This window comes from Cupressus sempervirens, chromosome 10 (assembly GCF_028749045.1).
Source record: "Cupressus sempervirens isolate cs-2001-9-10 chromosome 10, ASM2874904v1, whole genome shotgun sequence".
NCBI lineage: Eukaryota > Viridiplantae > Streptophyta > Pinopsida > Cupressales > Cupressaceae > Cupressus > Cupressus sempervirens.
The window spans coordinates 739,922,647-739,946,366 of NC_143127.1; the positions used below are offsets into that span (position 1 = coordinate 739,922,647).

General features: G+C 33.7%; 1 protein-coding gene across 1 annotated transcript; it reads right to left on the reverse strand.

Moving 5' to 3' along the window:
* Nucleotides 1-2,169: 2,169 nt before the first annotated feature.
* LOC149535989 (aspartyl protease 25-like) lies at nt 2,170-3,624 on the reverse strand. Its single transcript, XM_089806205.1, has one exon. The coding sequence runs from the start codon at nt 3,622-3,624 to the stop codon at nt 2,170-2,172; it is 1,455 nt and encodes a 484-aa protein (XP_089662331.1).
* Nucleotides 3,625-23,720: the final 20,096 nt, after the last annotated feature.

The following is a 23,720-nucleotide window of genomic DNA, read 5'->3' on the forward strand; positions in this document are numbered from 1 at the left end:
ATCTGAAAAATGTGCCGGAAAGCTGGTTCCGAGAGGGAGATGCTGGTATAGGTTTTTTTGGATTTTGATGTAGTTTGGTTGCTTGTTTTGGTAGTCAAAGCTAGATGTTCTATTTTGCACTCCGGGAGGCTTATCTTGAGCTTCCGATCTCTGATTTTGGACTTCTTTATATCACTGGAAAGCTCTTTCTATGCTCTTTCCAGTGATTCTAGTTGTTGTTCCAAATTTTGTTCCAAGAACATCTTATTCAGTCTTTTGTGTTTTAGCTTTCTGGTGGATATTCTGTTTGTTTCAGGTCTGAAGATCGATTTTGTTGCTTCAGTTGCTCCGTTTTGGGCTCTACCTTCTATTGTTTTAGGCTTATGTTTTTTTTGATCATTATTGATATTCATTGTAAGCATCTTTATGCAACGCACTAAGATAAAGTGCCACTCTTGCGTTTCGGGATCCTTTTCATCATTGTGATTCATTGTACTCACACTATTTTATAAAGTGCCATGGGGGGGATAGTTGTTTGCCACTTATAGGCCCTCTTTCTCTAATTCCTCATGTAGTGTCGATGACACGTGCCTTTATTGGTGTTTTGTACCTCACTCTCGATGTGTTTTGCTCCTGTGTTGTAGAAGATTCTTGGCCCATTTTTTCAGCTGCCTGTCACCTCACCTGCCTTAAGGGGAGGTTATATTGCTGTTCTATGCTTCTTTGGTTGATGGTTCGTACCTTCTATTTCCATGGAGGTTCCTTTGGTTGATGGTTCGTGCCTTTTATTTCCATGGAGGTTCTACAGATCAGCATTTTGACAGAGTTTTGCGGTTCTTCATGCTTCAATGATTCTCTTCTGATCTCTTTGTTCCTTCTTCTGGAACATTCTTTGCTATCTCTTTTTGAAGTAGGGTTTTTCCAATGTGGTTTTCTCTATTTCTCCTCTTTATAGAGATTTTGTTGTGATTGGGTACCTAATCTGGCCTTGTTGCCGGGACCCAATTCTCTTTCATAGCTGTGCTAGGTTAGCTTCCTCCCAAGCTTCGCTTAAGGGGGGGTGTTAGAGTAATTATTTGTTCTAACTTATTAATTAAATCACTTTGATTTAATTAATTAATTTTCCTATTACTCTTGTTTTCTTAAGCTATCTTGTAGGTGCATATAATTAATATTTTATTAATTATATTGTGCAACCCTAGCTTTTTTAGGCTTTAGTTTCCCTTTTCGAGTTTCGTGATTCCTTTATAAGGATTTACCTCTTTGTATTTTAATCATTCACTTGTTGGATTGTATGAGATATTGCTCTTTGCATGTCCATAAGATGGATCTGGCTTTTTGGCCTCTTTGATTTTTCCTTGCCTCTGTTCTTTGCTTCATCCATGTGACAGGGTTATGCATGTAGGTGTTCTTGGGAGATTAGTTTTTCACCTAATTCTAACACTAACAGCATTAACATGAAAGGAATCAATGCTTTGGTGGAAGCCATAGTAGAATAGACCTCCATAGCATTTAACCATTTAGTGTTGGGATGAATACAGTGCTTAGTAGGAAGACATAGTCTTGTTTTGGAAATAGATTTTGAGAAAAAAGTGTTCATAAGTGATGACTAATATTTCTTCATTTTGGTAAACATAGTTCAATTTGGCACTAATTGTGAGCAGGAAATAGTAGAAGAACTAGTGGGTAGAACCTTCCACCTTCATCTATTGTATTGTGTGCCCTTTGCCTTAGATGAGGTGAATTTTACCAACAACAAGGTTTTGCTTCCAACCCATTGTAAATTCCTAAAATTAGATGTAGACTCTATTCAAGTTAACCTTCCATGATATATGTTTCAAGAAAGTTGTACCAAGCTAAATTTATAAAACCAGTTCCATCTTCTATCTTCTTTCTATAGTGCAACAATTGATCTAAGGAATTTCCCTTCAAGCTTAATTTTACCTACTTTTATAGTTTTCTTATTCTCCTGTTATAATTTCTTTTTTATTAATTAAATCAAAATATAGATAAATTTATAAATGAATATTTAAGAGAAAAGTAAAATCTCGTCCCAAACATATGCCTTAAAACTATAGTGTAATGATATAATTTATGTGGTGACTCGTTAATTGATGAGTACAATGACGCGGTACTCTATTGTTTATTTACCGAAGTTGACAAGAACAATTACATTGTATTAAAGGATTCTCAGCACGAACCAGGGCCAAAGCCAACCCTATTGTTTGCATTGTCGAAAGCCACCGTAATACCCTGTTGCTGAACATTCCCAATAATGTTGACAGCATCATTTGCAGAGGGTAAAAAGGGGAAGCACACAACATCTTCGGCAACTTGAAGTAGAGTTCCCACAGCTGGGATATCGAGGTTGGCGTTGCATTTGAAATGAAGAGTAATAGTTGGGATTTTCACAGCTGTTACGCTGGATAACTGGTAGCAAGGTTGAAACTCTCCAAATGGCGAGGCGGGCTTCACAGCTGGTGCATGTGTCCTCATCTTTTGCTCGAATGAACTTCGCAGAGCATCGTACACGGGTTTCACCAGTTGTGTAGCCATCACGGCAGTGTCAATATACGTTATTGTTGGCAGAGCACCAGGCACCTGCAAGTTAACATTTAATCGTTCGCCTCCCACGCTAACACCTTCCAGTCCCAAGATGTACGCACTCGAAGCGAACTGGGGCTCTTTCAGCATGGGTGTGAACACTTTCACAGAGGATGGAATCCCTAAACTCAGCGACCCTTTTGCAGTTACAGACAGGTAATTGGGAAGACAGTAGGAGAACTGCCCACCTGCCTTTTGAGAAACAAGGGAAAGTGTACCCCTTCCGAACCCTAAATGCCCGGATGTGGCAAACTTCCTTGCTGGGGCAAAGCTATAGGCGCATCCCATGTGTAATTCGTTGAAGCTATTGCCTCCCACCTTCAGAGTCTCTGTGATGTAATCACCCTCTGATCCTTGGGCCAGACCGTTGGTGTCGACGTATTTGCAGATGCCCCACTTGTCGCACTTTGATTGGAAGTCCTTGGGATCAGATCCTAAAGGTGGACATTTGGAAAGCTTGCAAGCAACTGATTTGTACGAGGAGGATTGCTTTGGGACATACATGGGGAACTTCACATTGGAAGCACAGCCCTCGCACGGGTTGCATTGAATCCATGACAGGGAACTCAGCGTGTCAATTCCCATCAGTTGTTTCTGAGCTGGTGTTCCAATGGAAACTTCTACAGTGTATTCTGGGCCTTCTATTTCCTTCCCAGATGTAACAGGAGTGCTGGAGGCAGTTGAGGATGTAGCATTATTGGTGCTGCTTAGAGTAAAACTGGTAAGAATGCGATTAACAAGATATTTATCCCTTTGAAGCCCTTGTATCAACACATCCCTCCAACTTGAATTGGAGGCTACATTGAGATGAGTAATTAGTAGATCTGCTCGTCCTCTCTTTTCTTCTTGGAACGACAGTTCCTCGCTTGGTCTACCAGCCGAGGCATTGAAATCCGTCCCCTCTTCAATAAGAAATGTATTCCCTCCAACCATGTAATACTTTTCCTTTATTATTCTTCTACATTCGCAGCCGGGAGAGCAGAGGAAACAAATAAGGAGAATGGAGAGTGCCAGCAGTGAAGATTGCTTTTTGATCGCCATTGCCAGCAACTATGAGATTGAATCGTTGTGCTCCTTCTGTAGATTGGCGGGTTTAAATAGGTTGGGTGGCAAGGAAATTACTTTCATTAATATTAAATCGGCGGAACCTTATTAAATATTGTCACCATTAATAATTTTAATATTTGTACGAGCAGCATTGAATCGGGTCGAGTAAAATAATTATTTGTGAGCTTTTATTAAATGAGGGTAACAGTAACAATAGTTAATTTTGAGCAGCTTGTTACAATCGGATTGGTTTCCACCTCATTAGATGATTATCTTATAGCATTTTGTAATAAAGGTAAACGTTAAATATATTATTAAATATATATTAAAATTTGAATTTTGAAAGATATTTGTTCTTATATGTAAGGTTATATGACTAATGTATCATAATATAATTGAACGATATAGATATCCAAATATGTAAACATGAAATATTCAACATATTAACAGAAGATTCGAGATGGAGAAACAAGATGAAATAGAAAAAAGTGAGCACCATGTGAGGAAACTAGAGGAAGCAGAAACAACACAACACCAAATGAAAACCTGACCAAGAAACCAAACATAGCCACTTCACATGAAATGATTTGGCCAACTAAATATTGATTGATTAAACGACTGACCTTGATCATGACCTCTTCGTTGATCTCAAACAAGATCCCATTCAGCATCACCTATATATTATTTTAACACTTAACAAATTGTACATGGAGACCGCTTTGTCATAACCCTCAAAACAAATTGTACATGGAGACTGCTTTGTCATAACCCTCAATACATTGCATAAATGACACCAAGCCACCCTCTTTCAAGTTGGTTCATGCAGCCTCTTCATAGTTTTCAATGGAACTCGGCTTGATATTAACAGGGTTACCACAATTTCCGCACTCTGTCCTAAATAAAATCCTCAGAGATATCTGATATAAAACCAGCTGGGATCCATTAAAGGCTAAACACACTAGAAAGAGCACCCAAAAACCTATAAGCTATGGAAATAGAATGACAAAAATCTAAATAAAAAAGCTCCAAGAAATAATGCTTCATAATGGTAACCTTCTACAATGAACCATAATTATCATTGGTACTTTCTACTCCATTCATAACACCATTGAATCTTATGAAAGTCAGCATTGCAATTTAGGCATAAAGCTCTCCCATTTTTATCACCACTTTTTGGACCAGTCAAAATACCCTCATAATTAATGATGGTGTGCTTTCCTCGTACCCAACCATTCATTGTAATGATTTCCACCTAAAAGGAAAATTTAATAATATAGCTGGTCTTGATCAATTGCAGATGAAATATTAGTCCTTCTTGCTGAGATAATAATTCTGTAATAATATATATTTTTCTACTAATTCAAATGAGGCAGAGACTGCTAAGGGAACATACTTCTTTGTACTCCTATTTCCTTTATTCACATCCTTTTCTCATACATATAAGGCACCGAAGAGACATGTCCTAAGAAAGGAGAAAACTCTTCGTACATCGGCCCTACAAAAACCAAAGAGTATGTTGTTGGTGCAGGAGCACCTAAAGTACAAGAGCACAAGGAGGTTAAGCATTCTTATGTCATATATTAAAAATTTTTTAGGACATTTATAATGTGTTTGAGTCCATAAGTTGAAATGTAAAGGCTAGAAAAGCCATTTGTAATAAGTGTCAAAATTTCAAATTCGTCAAGAAGGTAAAAATATGAAAGAATGCCTTATAAATGATTACATTGATTTAAAATGTCCATTTAAGTCTATTGTATGGTTATTCAAGTGTTCGTGCAAATATTTGTCAAATTTGGACCTACACTTGTACAACTTGCAATGTGAGAAATGGATAAAGTGCATAAATATTGTCAAATTGCATAATGATTTAAAAGAATGTAAGGAGATGGCTTAAAATGTGGTTTAGAATTTATAACCAACCAAAAAGATTGTAAAAATATATGTACGGTTGAACCAAAGAAGAATGGAAGGAAACATTGACATTTGAAGCAAATTTGGTGAAATTCTGAGTTGTTATTTTGAGTGACTTTTCAGTTTTAGTGTCAGTTCCAGGTCTTTTATGACCATGTACATCCTATAAACCATGTATAATCTATATTTTTTGATGGAAGGATGAATAAACTTCCTTCTCTTTTTGGTTTGGATTAGTTCTATTTGGTTTTGAATAAGTTATGCATATTTTAGTGAAAGTGGTTATTTATAGATTTCAGATTTTTTGATAGCAATCATGTTGTAGCACTTGGTACTGACACATATGGAATAGTTATGACCTTTAAATAGATTCATTGGATAGATATTTGAATATAATTTCATTTTGAGTCATTTTCAATCATATTTATGGAAGTTATGAATGTTTTTGGGGAAACTGGTTTTTCTATATCTTCAATGCAGTTGCAGGCATAGATTTGCATGCATGTAATGGTTTATAGATTGGAAAAATTAAAGGCTCATAGATTTGAAAACTAGACTCAAAATTGGTCATTTTTAAATTGGTTTGGTTTTATTTGGAATTTTTTTGAGAAAGATATCAGATTCCCAAGGCAAGGTTTTGAGTTTTACTTCTGCATTTTTATAGTAAAATTGTGTCCTTATACGGAGGTCATAAATTATAATTGGGTTGGTGGATTGGCCTCATATTTGGATATTATTTAGAGGGAATAATTCTAAATAATTCTTAAAAAGGGTTTGGCAAGAAAGTTTTTGGAACAAATGTTATGAATAATGGAACCCGAAATAGAAACTAGGTTATGGGAATGAGAGAATATTAAGCTTGGTTGTGTTTAACCTCATAAAATACCTCTATGTTGAATATTTTATGTCAGTGATATGTAGATTTGGATTTTATTGAAATTCTATGCACATCAAATTGGTATCAGAGCCATGGAAAGATCTGGGTAGACAGATATTGTGAGGAAAGAACTCAACCCATCTAGTTGCAAGAAGGAAAGAAGTTCCTAAAAAGTTTGTAGGAAAGCAAGTAAGTTTTGTCCTGACCAAGCAACCACTGAGCCAGAGTGGGAAATGCATCACCAGGCTGAGTATGCTATTGGGTAAGATGGATGGTTCGTGTTGGATATTTTTTTGTTACACAACATTGCAAGAGATGGAGTCAGTTACAACATCAGAGTGAGTAGCAGAAGCATGGAGCAAAGCTTGTTTGGAGATTATTCACAAAGGCATTTCCATGGGACATGGAAATTTTTCAAAATTGGGAGTATGGTGCAGAAGCACCTAAAGTACAAGTGCAAAAGGAGGTTAAGAGTCCTTATATCATATATTAAAAAAATTTAAGACATTTATAATGTGTTTGAGTCCATAAGTTGAAATGTAAAGCCTAGAGAAGCCACTTCTAATAAGTGTCAAAATTGTGCAAGAAGGTCTCAAATTGGTCAAGAAGGTAAAAATATGAAAGAATGCCTTGCAAATTATTAAGTTGATGTAAAATGTCTATTTAAGTCCATTTTAGGGTTATTCAAGCATCCATGCAAATATTTGTCAAATTTGGACTTACACTTGTCAAAGCTGTAATGTGAAAACTGCATAAAGTGCATAAATATTGTCAACGTTGCATAATGATTTAAAAGAATGTAAGGAGATGGTTCAAAAGGTGGTTTGGAATTTATAACCAACAAAAAAATCTATATAAAAATGGGTGTACGGTCGAACCAAAGAAGAATGGAAGGAAACATTCACATTTTCAAAACAAATTTGGTGAAATTCTTAGTTGTTATTTTGAGTGACTTTTCAATTTTAGTGTTGGTCCCAGGTCTTGTACAGCCATATAAGCCCTGGAAGCCATGTATAATCTATATTTTTTTTTAGAAGGATGAATAACCTTCCTTCTTTTTTTGGTTTGGATTAGTTTCATTTGGTCTTCAATAAATTATGCATATTTTAGTGAAAGTGGTTATTCAAAGATTTCAGATGTCTTGATAGGAGTCATGCTACAGCACTTGGTACCAACACATATGGAATAGTTACAACCTCTAGATAGATTCATTGGATAAATATTGGAATCTAATTTCATTTCCTTTTTGTTTGAGTAATTTTCAATCATATTTATGGAAGTTATGAATGTTTTAGTGGAAATTGTTTCTTTTATATCTTCAATGGAGTTGTGGGCATAGATTTGCATGCACACAATGATTTATAGATTGGAATAATTAATAGCTTACAAATTTGAAAAATAAACTTAAAATTGGTCATTTTTGAATTTTTTTGGTTTCATTTGGAGTTTATTTGAGAAAGATATCGGATTCCCAAGGTAGGATTTTGAGTTTTACTTCTGCATTTTTACAGTAAAAATGGGTCTTGATACAGAGGTCATAAATTATAATTGGGTTGTTGGATTGGGCTTAGATTTGGATATGATTTAGAAGGGCTAATTATAAGTAATTATCCTAAAGGGTTTGGAAAGAAAGATTTTGGAACAAATGTTATGAATAATGGAACCCGAAGTAGAAATTGGGCTATGGGAATGAGAGAATATTAAGCTTGGTTTTGTTTAACCTCATAAAATGCCTCTATGTTGAATGTTGCATGTCAGTCATATGTAGATTTGGATTTTTTTGAAACCCTATTTACATCGATTGCCCAGATCAGTGTCTCATGTATAAACAATTTAGTTAATAAATATACTAACAATGAATATATCATTTAGAACAACAACAAATGCTCCAAGAAGGATGTAGATTTGGAAGATACTATAAGGTATATAATAGGCTAAATCCTTTACAAAAGATATGAATTCTTTGCTAGATATGTATGATCACGAGTCCAGAGCATTATGTTATCAGAGTTATTTAGGATTAACACTCCCTTTTAACTTGATAATCAGAATGAGAGATAATCATATATGGAAACATCAATTACGATGAATAAGCATAGATTGATACTCTATATCTATCTAAATCCTCTAAGCATGTGGTATCATTGAACACATGATACTATGTCATATTACCATACCTTTCATATTACTTATCACTTGTGCTAACAAAATTGCATGAAAATGAAATGTACATGATAAGATATGGAGAATGATTACACTATTCCTTTATCCAAGTTGTGACTTATAGGTATTGGCAGGCCTATATCATAGTAAGTTCTCGAGTTAAGATCTACCAATTCAAAGGATAAACTCCGAAGAGTAATAAAATTCTTCCTTTATTTAAGTTGGGACTCATAGGCATAGAAATGTCTACATCACAATATGTGCTTCAACTCATCTAGCTCTCACAGTAGATCTCTACTATTGAACACATTATCTAAGAAATTGTCACCTCTCGTAATGTCTTTTATACAAGTGTTCATTATTTCAGAGATTGTCACCTCTTAAATAATGAATACAAATGACGGAGCCCACAACAGTCAATAGCCTAACAATAAAATTATTTTATTAATAATTTAAAGAATACAAATGTATTATAATTTTACCATACCAAGTTTTTTCTTGGAGTGATCTATCTTCAGTCATGAGAGAGGTTTGGTCAGAATATTTAATGTCTAATCTGTAGTGCAAATGTACTCTAATTTTACAATATTCCTATCTACCATATCTCTTACATAATGCTAAGGAATTTCAATATGCTTGGACTTTTCATGAAAAAATTGATTCAGAGAAAACTTGACCGAACTCTGATTATCACAATGAATAATCATAGAATTCATGGCTTGACCAAATAATCCCATGAGTAACTTTTTAAGCCAAACTGCTTCCTGAGAGGCTATTACTGTTGCAATGTATTCAGCTTCTATGGAACTTTGTGGTACTGATGATTGTTTTATGCATATCCATGATATCATTGCTGACCCTAAATTGAACCAACATCTAGAAGTTCATTTCCCGTCAGTAAAACTTCTAGCTCAATCTAAGTCTCTGTACCCATGTAGTTCCAATTCAACTTTCTCATACTTGAATCCAAGGTTAAGGGTTCCTTGTAATTATCTCATGATGTGTTTGACTGCAACTAGGTGAATCTCATTTTGGCTCACACATAAACTCACTTAAAGCATTAACAATAAATAAAATATTAGGTCTTGTATTTACCAAGTACATAAGAGACCCAATCATCTGTTTGTAAAGAGTAGAAACTATGGAGGGTGATTCTACTGGTGCTTCCTTAAGTTTATGTAGATTAGTCTCCATTGGAGAAAACATAGGTCTGTAGTTCCACATTCTAAATCTCTTCACGATGTCTAATGTATACTTCTCCTGATTAAGTATGATGCTATCAGAATTTTTTCATACTTCCAGTCCTAGGAAGTAATGAAGGAGTCCTAAATGTTTCATTTCAAATTCCCTTGTTACATCTTTCATGCATTGATCTATAAGATGATCATCACATGTTATTAGTAAATCATCAACATATAGTATCAATATTATCATATCATCTTTATCCTTTTTAAGATAGAGATTTGGATCAGTTTCATCATTTGAGAATCCTAAACAAGTGAGATACATATAAATTCTTTCATACCAAGCCCTTGGAGACTATAGAGAGCTTTCTTGAGCCTGCAAAAAAAACGTTTAGGGTTATGAGTTCCAGATCCTTCAGGTTTCTCCAAATATACCTCTTCTATAATTTTTCCATTCAAAAATGTTGTTTTTACATCCATCTTATGTACTTTCCATCCCTTCCACGCTACAATAGCTAGGACTTCTCTTACAGATGTGCATTTGGCAATCGGAGAAAAGGTTTCTTCATAATCAATTTCCTCTTTTTGAAAAAATCCCCTAGCTCCAAATCTAGCATTATATCTTAAGGATTTCTTCTAATTCTTTATACTTTAAGAAGTAAATCCAAGATTTCCTAGAGAATATATCTGTAAGAAAACATATAGTACCAGAATCCTTCAAGAGAAGGAACAGACTTATGCCCACATAAATCTAAGCGGATTAATACCAAAACATTGTTAGTTTTTCTAGTGCTATCGTGAAATGGATTTTTTGTGTTCTTATCCAGAGCGCATCCTTTTCATATGCTTGAGTGATCTTTATTCAACTTAGGTAAACCAGTTACCATCTTCTCCATAGCTGATAAGGTTTTGAAATTTAGATGTCCTACCAAGTTGCTTTATTTCAACTTTAAAAGAAACTTAAAAACTGTTCAAACTATTCTAGTTTAGGATTTTCCATTATTCAATACAACTCTATTAGTGCAAGCTGAGATAAAAACGTGAGGTAGCTTAATGTTATGTTGTGTATTTCATTGTATACAACAAATCTATACTTACAAACATTAACTTTGGCTTGTATCATTTACAAAAATAAAACTCTTTTCAATAATGAAGATAATTTAAAATTTCAGACTACATTTAAGAATGATGTTGCGGGAGAAGTGTGTATCAATATTATCAATCTAAAAGTTTAACATTTAAGAATAATCGAGTAGTAGAAGCATGTATCAATATTCCCAATCTTCAAGTTTGTTGTTGATATTTATAAATTACTGTAATGGTCAAGCAGCAAAGTCGTCACAAGAAAAAGACAATCATAGATTTAAGAAATCATATACCCATAACTATTCCTGAAATACTAATTTATCATCAAATAAAATGAAATTCTAATAGGAATACTTCATGTATAATTTTGAAAAATCATTTATATAAATAAAATTTTAGAGCATTAACTTGAATTTCTAATGTCTACATTGAATCTTAACAGTAATTTCAGAGATGAACAACTAATGACTATCTCAAAGTATTTAATAATGAAGAACCATATAGAGGAATGCTTTATCTATTTTATCAGTAATATTATTAAGTATAAGTTTTGTTAGCATGCAAACTTAAAAGAAATAGTAGCAGTTTCACAGACTATAATTTATGGTAGTCAATTTATTTGTAAGACTCAAAATGTACAAAAAATAGATAGTTAGAGACATTTTTGTAAGAAAATTTGTCAAAGGTTTGACATTATGTGTAATGCTTATGTCTTCCTTAGTAGTGTTGAAGTTTGAATCTTCAAAAAAACATTTTTTAGTGTTCGGCTGTGATAAATTGCACTTCTGTCCAACCCTTGCTTTCACATTTCCTACAATAAAAAGGAAGAGAAATAAAAGATTTTTATGAACTATAGTGAATCCTCATGGGAGGGAATTGTTATTATCTTGCCAAACATCAAATGTAGAAAATCCTAATATGTATAGTGGGAATTCTTTAAATAAAAGATATAGTATCTGACAAAGACAACTTTCAAGTAAGTAGCTGATCTATAATGTAAAAATTTCTAGGTAAAAGAAGACCTCAAACAAACAACAATAGCAAAGATCACTTGTCCAATGGTTTGAAAAAAATTTCCGACATCAAACAAATGTAATCAGTAAATTATTTATAACCAAATTTCTCTTAGAATTATATGAAATGAGACATCTAGTGCTTGGAAAGAAAGAATCAAAAAATAAATAGAACAGTAGGAAGTTAAGAGTTACTTTCCACCAAAGTCACAACTAGCAAGAGTCATGCCATTCTTGGTGTAATAGTTATCAAAAGCATAGGAGGGATTAATTGTAGCGATGACTAGATTGTAGGATGCACTTACTTGTACTATGGACATAATCCAGGGAAACTTGCAAGATTATGTTTGTGATGAAGACAATAGTTTAGCTAGTTTTGTGTTTTGTGTTTTTTTTCAAGTGGTGTGTGTTGTTCGACTGGTAAGGATTGTGTCTAGCATTGTAACAATAGTTGTATTTAGTGATGTGGCTATGACTGTGGGAGTTGTGAGTATTCCCAGCTTGCTTGGGAAAATGAGAGCATTGGAATAGAGGTTGGGAAATGAATGGTAGAGAATTTTTTTCACATCTCATAGGTAGAAATGCTCTCACATGTGTATTCAAAATGGAGAAGCATAGAGTAGTGTTGCACATCCCTAATTTTTTAGTTTGAAGACAATATCAATACAGAGATTTCATTGAATTCTTCTTTTAAGAAAGACAATTTACAAAACTAAATCAACAATGTCCCATCTGTACCATGCTTCTATTAAAATTAAAGCTTCTTCTAGTTTATACTAAGTTACCAATAGCATAACATAAGTTTAATATTATCATAAAACATAAAATAGAAGCATAATTTTAATATAATGATAAAACATAAAACATAAATTTAATATAGTGGATTCTATATCATTCTAAAGTTCCAAAAGTAACCTTGAGCTCAATGAATCTCGTTCCTATTGATCCTCTCATAGATTAATGCTAAGAAATAGTGGCAACTCTCTTATCCATTACAATAACATTTTTTTCTTCTCCACAAATACATCCTATGATCTTGTCGTGACTATGTGTACATGCCAATTAATGCCTTCGAATTGAATAGAAGCTAGACATTTCAATGGCCAATATCATGTCTTTTGTTTGTGAAGGAAATATATTTACTAAATCACTATTCCCACTAAGATTGAAAGAAGGGTTTTAATAATAGCCATTATAAGATGTAAAAACTGGTAACTGTATGTCCATAGATGAGCAATAATTTACCATCAAACATCAAACACCAACCTAGTTTGGTGTCTGCAAATGTCCAAAATTGTACTTGGCATGTTGTGAGATGGAGGTCAGACGATGTCACTCTAGGCAGAGCACAATGAATCTAATATTTTTGAAAGAGGTCTAATGCAACAACAAATAGATTGCAACAGGTGAAAAATATTTCCTATTATGTTACGAGGGTGTAAATTTGACTGTGTTAAGAGTCTTAATCAATGCTGATTATAAAATTATATAGAGTCAAATGTCAAAGAAAATTTCAAACATTGTATGATTTTTGATCTATTCAACATTAATGAAAAAATAAATAAGATTACACAATCGAATTTATACATTTTAGTCAATGTTAAGGAGAAATTTGAAGCACTGCAAGATCTTGATCTATTCATCACTAACAAAAAAAAACAAAAATTACACAATCAAATTTAGACATTTTATTCAATGTTAAGGAGAAATTTGATGGAATTGAATTTGTGGCTTCTCAAACCTATTCATAGATCATTATAATCAAATGTAATAAAAAAAAATTGGCATGCTCAAATCTTAACACTACATTCATTATTGATGAACATAGTCAATTCTAGACATCTTATTCAATATGAAAGACAAACTTTGACACAATCAAATCTATAAATTTTGTCAATACTGATTATAAAATTATACGCAGTCAAATGTCAAAGAAAATTTAAAACGTAGCTATTCATTAGTTGTTATTTGTGATAATTGAACATTCGACTCAGCCAAAAAGGAGTGGATCTATCACATTTCTCTAAGGCCTTCAGTATTTACAAGTTATTAGGAGGCTAGACATTCATTGGGAGACTGACCTATGCGAGCAACCAATCTCAGTACTCTAGCTAGAAAGCCTTATCTCATCGTTATTTATTTGTAGAAGTCTATCTCTGCAAGAAATCTACCTAATGGATGAAATGATGGGTTTCCATAGGGAGGGAGATCAAATACAGTGACACAAGCATAGCTTCCAATTGTAGGGAGCTTAATCTTTTATGCCAATTAGTTCAAGGTTAAATGTGCCCTAGGTGGTCGTCTTTTATGCTAATTATCTCAGGGTTAAATGTGCTCTAGGTGGTCTGTAAAGCTTGTAAAGGAGAATCTACTGTTCAAACTTCAATTGAGACTTCCACCAAATTAATTATATGGAATATCAAAGATATTATGAAGGTTAACACATTTAACCTTGAAACACTTGGATGCGTCATAGGGTAGAGCTAACTTATGTGGTTCGGGCATTATCTATGCCTTTCTTCTGATGGTTAATTAGTTCTACGATTATACAATCTAAACCACAAGTTTATCAATAGTAGATATAGATTGGGAAAATGAGTTGAATCTCTATGTATGTCAATAGTTTCTAAACAAATGACAAATTTACCTAAAATTAAAACCAAAAGATATGTCCCATATATGGAGATTTCTACTAGTTGAACTGATTTTCCTAGAGAGCTCTTAAGATGGCTAGCTTATAGTACAGACCAACTACTCACACTCTGAGGAGAACACTTAAAAGCAAAAAAAATCCTCCAAAACGAATCATTGAATGTGAAAAACTTGAGATTTTTACTACTAGATTGAAATTGTATCATCTTTATTAAAATAAAGATCCACACAAAAAGACTTCTTAGTATCATGTGCATAATTAAGCACATTTCAACGAAACTAAATAAAGGATGGTAAAAGAAAATATAATAAGATATTGAATATTAAATATAGTGATTTTATAATCAAATATAATAATATAATATATTGTTCAAATTTGAATAGATATTTAATAAATATATATTAACTTATAATATTAACTCATTATTAATATAATATTATATTATATTATTAATAGTTTATTATATACTTGGAATGACCAAATAGGAGTCATCACACTTTCCATCCCCTTCCACGAACATTATAGAGAACATTATACACAAAGGTTCTAGTTTAATCAATCACCAAAATAGATGCTTATCTAATTGGCATAGCATATTGGGACCCAAATGCTCAATAATTTTAAAAGATAGAAAATTGGCCATGGACTTGCTTATTAGGGTGAGTTGAAGTTTGATAAGGTGACACTCTCTTAGGTTGCACTATAAAAAATGCAACACAAGGGCATAATAGACTTGATAGGGTTAAACAACAAAAACCCTAAAATTTCCCTCATGTATTTTAAAATTAGTACAATTGTAAAATATACTGCATAAAATTCTGAGTGAGGCATACCTTAAACAAAAAAGTACAAGTCCTAGGACTCCACATTTAAGAAAAGGTATATCATGAAGCGATTGAGAAGGAAATAATTGACAATGGCCTATGAGTATAAAAATTAGAGACATACGATGTTGAATTCTAGATGTGGAGCACCTCAATCTAAAAAGAAAAGCACGTTGGAAAGGCCACCATTAGACACGGTCTCCAAATATAAGATTAAGTGGAACATAGCAAAATCTTACCTCAATTGACAAGGTGAAGTCCTATGATGTGGCACTGGAGCCAAACTATGTCCCCAATGTGGTTGGAAAATTAAACATCTGGAAAATGCTTACAAGCATTATAATTTCCTATAATAGAAAATATTCAATTCTAAATGTGGTGACAAGAGACAGATTCTGAAATTCAACATCTAAACCAAAGCACATTAACAGTTTTCTTGAAAGGGCACAATTAATCATGGCCTACAATTTTGGGTTTGTCATACTTCAACTGTTAAACTACCAGACATTGTCTATAATCTAGGTCAAATATATGACTCAAGCTACATGTATAGAAGAGGATAATTGGTCACGTGCTTCACAACATGTGTAACAAACAATTGAAGAAAATGCATTGCAATGAAAATGATCACAAGCTTCCCGAAGATTCAAAACCATGTCAAAAATGAATTATCCATTATATTTTTAAATCCACCATTGTCTATAATTATAATGTCAAATTTAACAAAAATGGAGGACGAGAAAGATACTTAACTAGCTTTATGTAATCAGGAATACCCAACTAAACCCAAAACACATCAACAATAAGAGAAAAGGAACAAACTTTGCCTCCTTAACAAACCCTTTGCATTATGTAGCCCTGTATAACAACCTTCCACATTTATCGTACATGTAATTATGTAGCAATATGCAGGCTAGCCCCTGAATTCAAAATAAAAATTTTAAGGCACACAAACCTGGAAAAAAATTAGTAGAGAATATAGTTATATAGATATTATGATAAAATTTTAAAATTGTGTTACTAACTTAACAACTGTTGTTGACCTACTCAAAATAGTTTAGTCATGGACTTAATTTCTTTCCTACCCTATAAATTACTAGTTGGATGGCAATTTTAGTTGTAAAAATAATAAATAAGGGAGATAGAAGATGTGGATCCAAGTGGCTTCAATTAGGGGGCTAAATTTATGTTTTATTCTTTCAAATTTGTTCTTCAACAATAAAATATTTAATATAAATAGTGTTTATTTAAGAAGGCTTTCTAAGAATAGAAAATTTGAAGGGAAGGAGGAGTTAACAGTTATGACAAGTTTTGTCATATACCTCCTCTCCACTTCCCATCCATCATCCAATTAATCTAAGGACATCCGGTTCAAATAGTTCCATGTCTAAATGCAACTTAGCATAACTAATGTGAACTAGAAAGAAAAATCCCTATGCCTAACAATATAAGAATGTGTTTTGAAAGAGTAGTAACCTTTGGCCTTAAAAGCCAGTAGGACAATAGAGCTAATATAAAGGAAGATCAATATTTATGTTTGATCTGAATGATAAATATCTGAATAAGAAAACCTTACTATTATGTTGTCATCCTCTTGCATGGTAATACCATTCTCACTCTTGAAATAAAATAAGACTGGGCGGGAACAACTCTTCATTTTTCTGCAAAAAGCATTATATATCAGAGGTGGGAGTACGGGTTAAAAAAAAAGAGAACACCTTTTATAATATGTAAAAATAAGTAGTGGATGGAGCCTGTTAGTAATAGTAGAGGTATCAGTGTGGATAAGTCGAGGAGAAGTTGGGAATGATAGCTCCTAGTAATTGCATTACTTTAGACCGATCTAAAGCACCAATGAAACAATGAAATCTATCTCTAAGGGTCTCAATCACGAGTATCAACTTTTGTATCACTATCATTAGTGGGTGAGGAGGGGAATATTGCTAAGCAGTAAGTATAAACTTGGAATTCTTGTGTTCTTCCAGCATTTTTTATAGTGTAGCTCTAATGGCATACTAAGCCAAAGGATTTTCATGGTCTTCCAAGAGACTACCGGGCTAACCTTTTCTTTTGCTAGGTTTTAGATGAAATTGGCCAATTTGTTGATTCGAGCAATTTTCAAGGGCTTTTGTTTCAAGAAATCCAAGATGAATTATCTGATTTGGCTCCACATTGTAGAATGAGATGTGGAGATCAACACTCCAATCCTTCACATTGATTGGTTATGCGCCTCTAAATGCAATCACCACCAATTCATATTTTATATTTTATAATAAAATATGAAGGTGTCAGTGGATTTAGTTTTGCAAGTAGCCTGAGATCGAATGTTGCCTTTTGAGTGTTAGAATAGTAAGCATATATATTAGATTGATCTATTATGAAAAAAAGCTACAAAGTGGCAGCTGGAGTCCATGCCAATCGGGTTATAATTAGGACTAATAGTAACGTATGGTGGAACATTGACCATCAACTTAGTGCATGGGAGCCTTTTGCATTCATAGGCCCTACAAGTTAGGGGAGACAAAGTGAGGTTGTGTGGGAAAGGGAGACAAGAGTGTTGTAACATGAATCTGTGGAGTAGAAGAGAACCAAGGTAGTGTATTTAACTTGCATTGTTCCTCTACAATACTTTGTATGGTATCATCCATTAATATTGTAAAAGTTCCATAAATCTCAAATATTAGTAACAGGTGAACAACTGTGGACATTTTTTTTTCATAACTATGGAATGATATTTTTGCAAGCTCCAGAAAGTGTTGTTCGACAAGTTTTCCATTCATGATGCATTTAGAAACGCCTTCGTCACTCTCCGTAGTGCATTGTAAAGAAGGTTGATATGCAAATGTGGTGTCTTTTGCACATGTGAGATATTTTGCCAATTTGTTGCTGGCAATTCAATTTTGATGATACAGCTGAGTGGTTGCAAGTAGTGTAGAGTAATTGGTATGGAGGGAGATATGCATTCTTTGGCTTTAATATTCCAAATATCTGTAGTAGTTGTAAAAAATGTAAGGAAGGCTAAGTTAGTTTGAACTAGGTAGTTAAATTCTAAAATAGTTGTGAGATAGAAAGTTTAGTTGATCTTGATACTAACCTATGTGCAACAGGAAGCTAAATTTTGTAAGGAAGCTTTTCGATGTGCATCATTTAGCGGGTTGATAAATGTTGATGGAGTTGACTTTATCAGAGTTGAACCAATTGGTCCACTTTGAATGAAATTATTTAGGAGGAGAAGGGGTGTCCTTGATAAGGCCAATATTTGTTTTAGTGTTGTGAATGCTGCAATGTAGTTGTCTGAAACTATCACCTAAAAAAAGATGCAATTTGTTAGGTGAAACATAGGCATAAGTTCAAAGCATGATAGTAGGAAGAAATTACTTGGTATTTATTGCAACAATCTTACCATAGTTGTGTGATAAATATTTTCTCCATCTTTAATATGGAATTGAATTTCAAGTCCTGATTGATAATGACCTACAACAAGAACCACGAATGTTTTGAAAGGGCATGGCTTTGTTGACTGTACTAGGCGAGAAATAATAGTATTGGGCATGAGCTTATGGTGGTTACAAACTTTTCCAATGGTTTGGATATGTTCTTGCAGTGATTAGGAGACAATATTCAGCATCGCCTCTTTCAAATTGGCCTCTTTTCCTGATTGTGAAATTTGATAAGCATACACTTGAACTGGGCAAGGGCTTCAGAAAGTGTGTTTTTATTTGTTTATTGGTAACATTTGCAGTGATTGTTGTTTGGCCTAGTCTATCTATGAGGTCGACATGAGCAATTTGTGGTTTTGATGAGTTGTTAGAATCTTTCACTAAGGCCAGTCCATAAGTTACAAAAATATCACCTTCGAAGGCACGTGCAAAGAGGGATGTGTGTATTTGTATTATGGTTGATGGGAAAAGTTGTGATGGCTTTAGCCTATATGCAAGAAAGATGAGAAATTTTAGATAAAGCAGTCTAGGTAGAGTTGTAAGGAGAAATAGAGTGTTGTACTACAATGTTTACCTTTTTTGGTCTTGCAACTAGCAAACAACTTCAGTTGAAGATGTGGATGGGCTATTGACAAACATGTAACAAATTTAGTATTACAAATTAATATTATATAAGCTTTCGAGGTTAGGTACAAAATTTTATTGACTAAAGAATGAAGAAATCAAATTTTGAATCTAGTTGATGGTACTTTGAGTCAGTGTTAGCCCGTTTCTTATAGATTAGGTTATTGTTTGTTGTAGAAGGTGCTTGGAACATGGTGGATACTTTTTTTTATTGGTTTGTGCTTGAATTTTCTACATCAACTAGGCAATTGCCTTCATGTAGAGGCATTGGCGACCTATTGAACAAATGCATAACATAATTGAGTCTTAAGTGAATAGTATCAAGTAAGCACTAAATAAAGTATGTAAAAAAAGCAATAAATGATTATGATACAACTCAAATTATACAATGGCAATAACAATGTGTGTCTGCTTTGTTTTCTTTTGATGCATCCATTGTGGCTTTTCCAATAACCTTCCTTTGTAGCAGTGAAACATGTTTGGAAGATACTAAGTACAAAGACTGTAGAGAGGGAAACTGTGTGGACTTTTAGGCTTTTCAAATATACGTAAGCAATCAAGTCATTTAAAAATATGTGAACCATCTATGCACAAGTATGTGAACATTACATTTTCCATAACTGAAGACTTTGTCTGAATAAGATCTAGCTTGCAACTAAAACATTTTTTGATTCAGTTTCCTTGAATAGAGGAAATGAGGTTGTGCAGTATGAAAGCAATATGCCATTAGCAAAGAAAAACACCATATTGTAGTACATTACTGAGGTATGGTGATGTAAATTGAAAAAAAATTAAAAAGCACAATCTAAATCTACACATTTCTATAGAAGGTAGGAAATAGTGTGACCCATCAAAATGACTTCCAACATGTGGACAATTTCAGATATGACAGAGGTTCACATATGGAGGAGAAATCATGATAGTATAATTCAACACTGAGTAATTCGAATAAGAAATAAATGTGATGGTGAAAGACTATAACAAAAAGTGCATAGTTAAGAATATAAACACATGATAATTTGTTACCTCTATAGAGGAAAAAAGTTAGTTGTACACGCAAGAATATGGTTTTTAATATTTATTTATTTTTTTCAATTGTATTTTCAAGAAGAGGCATAGAACATATTTGAGAGGTAGGATGCAAGATAAATAATTTCTGAGAAGAACTCCATGGCTATGACGAATTTCCCTACTTCCTAGCTTATTGTTGTTGTTTGTGCTGAAGGGGGAATCGTAAGGATACTGCCAAATGATGTGACCAGTAGGCATCTAGTCGAGTGAAAGTGGGAAGACTTGGGTCAATATTTTGTATCCATATCTAATCCAATAAAGTGCCAACTTGCGTCGTTGGTGTGTTCACAACTTGGGTTAGCTTATGGTATTGCATAAACTTGACAAGAGTGGATTGAGATTTTGTTGATTGTAGCATGTCAATGTTAAAGTCTCCAACAATGAAGAGTTTACAATTCGGTAGCAGTGTGGTTGTGTTTTTCTCTATTAGATCTAGTGGTTCTCTAATGGGTGCACCCGACGTGAAGTAGAGATTTGTGATGCACAAGGTATGTTCAAGATATAGCAGATCAGTTGTGATAGATTCAAGATTTTTTTTGTGAAACTATCATGTTTTATCAATGTAATTGTTTGTGCATAACATGTTAGGAGTCCGTGAATTGACGATGATGAGCGGTAGCTAAATTTGGTGTTTAGGGAATCAATACGTCCATGAATTTTGTCCCTTGTCTCTTGGAGGCAAAGAACATTTTCTTAGAGCAAGTCACAATCATAGGATATGTCGAATGCATGCAATGAGAAGCTTCGAGTGTTCAAAGAACATAGCATGAAATAGTCTGTTGGTGTTGATTGAAGACTGTATTAAATTTTCTAAAGAGCCAAAGTGTGTAAACATTGCATTTGTTCCTCAACTTTTTTACACATTTTAAATTTTTTGTGTTCTAATTTATGTATGAGATACAACAAATGAATATGACGTACACGAGACAAGACAATTAAAGAGAGGCCATGTTGGTGGAGTTTTAAAGGGTCAAAAGAAACTACATCCATTTTCAACTCCTACGCTCTATGAATAGTTCGTGCACATGCTAGTTGAAGTGGGAATTGCATTCTTGTAACTATTTTGGTGCCTTTTCTGACTTGTCTAGCTATTCTCATGATTGGTGTCCAAGAAGGCAAATTAGAGTTTGTGTAGAGCCTTTGCATTTTTTTCCATCCTAATCTCCTAATTATAGGGTCAGTAAAATGAATCAATAGAACATCTTGTTCATTAGATGTATGTAGTTGAAAAATACCATCAGCACCATTAAATAGACCATCTTGTGGTTCAAGTTTCAAGTGATTAGCTCAACCAAAGATCTTTCTTTTAGGTAGATCATGTTGGGTAGGGAAGACTTGTCAACTTGGTAATTGATGTTGTCAACTAGAGTGTCCTTCTTATCTATGGCTTCAAATACATGGAGTTTAGAACGTAAGTAGTCAAGCATTCTCTTGTTGTGTTGTTCAACTACTAAATTTATTTGAAATTAGTATGGCAATCTTGGATTAGTGGGAGCAAGCTTCAAGCATGTTCTATTCAAATAGGATATGTCTTCATCAGTTTTTTGAGAAATTCTAGCACAATTTTAAATGGAGATGAACTGTGTATTTTTTTGCCTAACTATAGTGAGAAGTTCAAAGAAAAGGACATTATTGACCCAAAATGTGTATGGAATGTTGTCATTATTGATAATTGGTTGTTCAAATATCCAAGAATCACATACAAGTTGGGCTTGGTATAAGTCACCACAAAATATAATGTCAATGTTACCAAAAGGTTTCGTTGGCATATACTTGATTTGATAGAGCCTTCTATCTATATTGTAGAACATTTTAGTGCCAATTAATGAGGCGTCGTCAATAAGAAAGATTTTCAACTGTTCTAATTTTCAATTCTAGTGGTAGCATCCTAAAAGAGTTGCATGGAAGGTGAAAGATGGAACGTGCATTTATACCACCAACATTAAATGTGGCTTTCCCTGTCGAAGCTACAATGAGGCCTTTTACTTTGAAGGGATCACTATCTAATTGCTTATCATATATCTAAACCATCGCTTCGAGGATGACTTTAGCTATGAATGTTTTTCCAATGCAAGCTCCGCCCTTGAGGAACAAGTGCATTGATTTATCATGGAAAAGTTACTTTTTCATTAGCATGTCTTTTAGTATTGACTATTGCTCTCTATTTAATTATCGTCGCAAATTGAAATAGTCATCAATGCTAAGTAGGAATGGGTGGGATATTTCTAAGAATTGATATTTACAACTATCGTTTAATGGTTTGGAATACTTTGCATGTTTGAGGTCGAGCATTATGTCATATTTTTCTACTTCATTTCTTGACTTGTCTTGGCCAATGTCTATTAATGGGTAGTTGTTGTGGCTAGCTTCTACTGTGGCTTGATCGATATCACCCCATTTACTATCAAATGAGGAGTAAACATTTTTTCAATTTTTGAAATGTGTTGTTTGTTTGTGTCAAATGCTAAACTCCATATTTTGTGCCCCTCTAACAAGGTTCCTTCATTCATTCAGAATGGATAGTATAGCAAGAGTTTTTCCCTAAAATAATTTTTAGAATCGATATGAGGATTGTATTTTACATATCATATCATCAATGGCTTTTCTCTTTTACGTGGTTGTGCTGAATTAGAAGAGTAGAATGCTATATATTCAGCTAATGACAAGCTTTCTAATATTTATGGGCGTTGTGTGTATTTTTCAACTACAGAGGCACACATGATCTTTTATGAGTCATCTTTTTCTTTAGCTAATACTATAAGCCATTTTAGCATTAAGATTCTATTCTCTAGAGGTGCAATATTGATGAAAACAATTTTCCTTGAACTTAGAGTTAATGGCAATGAGAGAACAATGTGGACGACCTAACGACTAAACATTCATTAGTACTTGATTTTATCATTGTGAGAACTAATGTTATTTCAGCAGAGGTTCAATCTTCAATTTGCATAAATTCCTTCTTGCTCATGTTATGTGGATTGAAATCTATGCAAAGACATTAGTTAGTTCAGTTATTGGGCATTGACAGGGTGCTCCTTATAGTAGTATCAGAGCTTTCTTGCAAAGTGTTTCACGAAGTTATAACCGGTAGGTGCCCATTACACACATTTTGCCAAACAATTTAGGATTTTTCAACATCATATTATGGAATGCATTGACCCTATGGTTGAAGTAGCAATTGCATAGCATGGGGTTTTTTCTAATCCTAAAGTCCAAGTCTTTATCTTCTATAGTTTCATTGTGT

What these genes read in the sequence shown, in the direction of transcription:
- LOC149535989 (XM_089806205.1), bottom strand. Translation starts at nt 3,624, where the DNA reads ATGGCGATCAAAAAGCAATCTTCACTGCTGGCACTCTCCATTCTCCTT.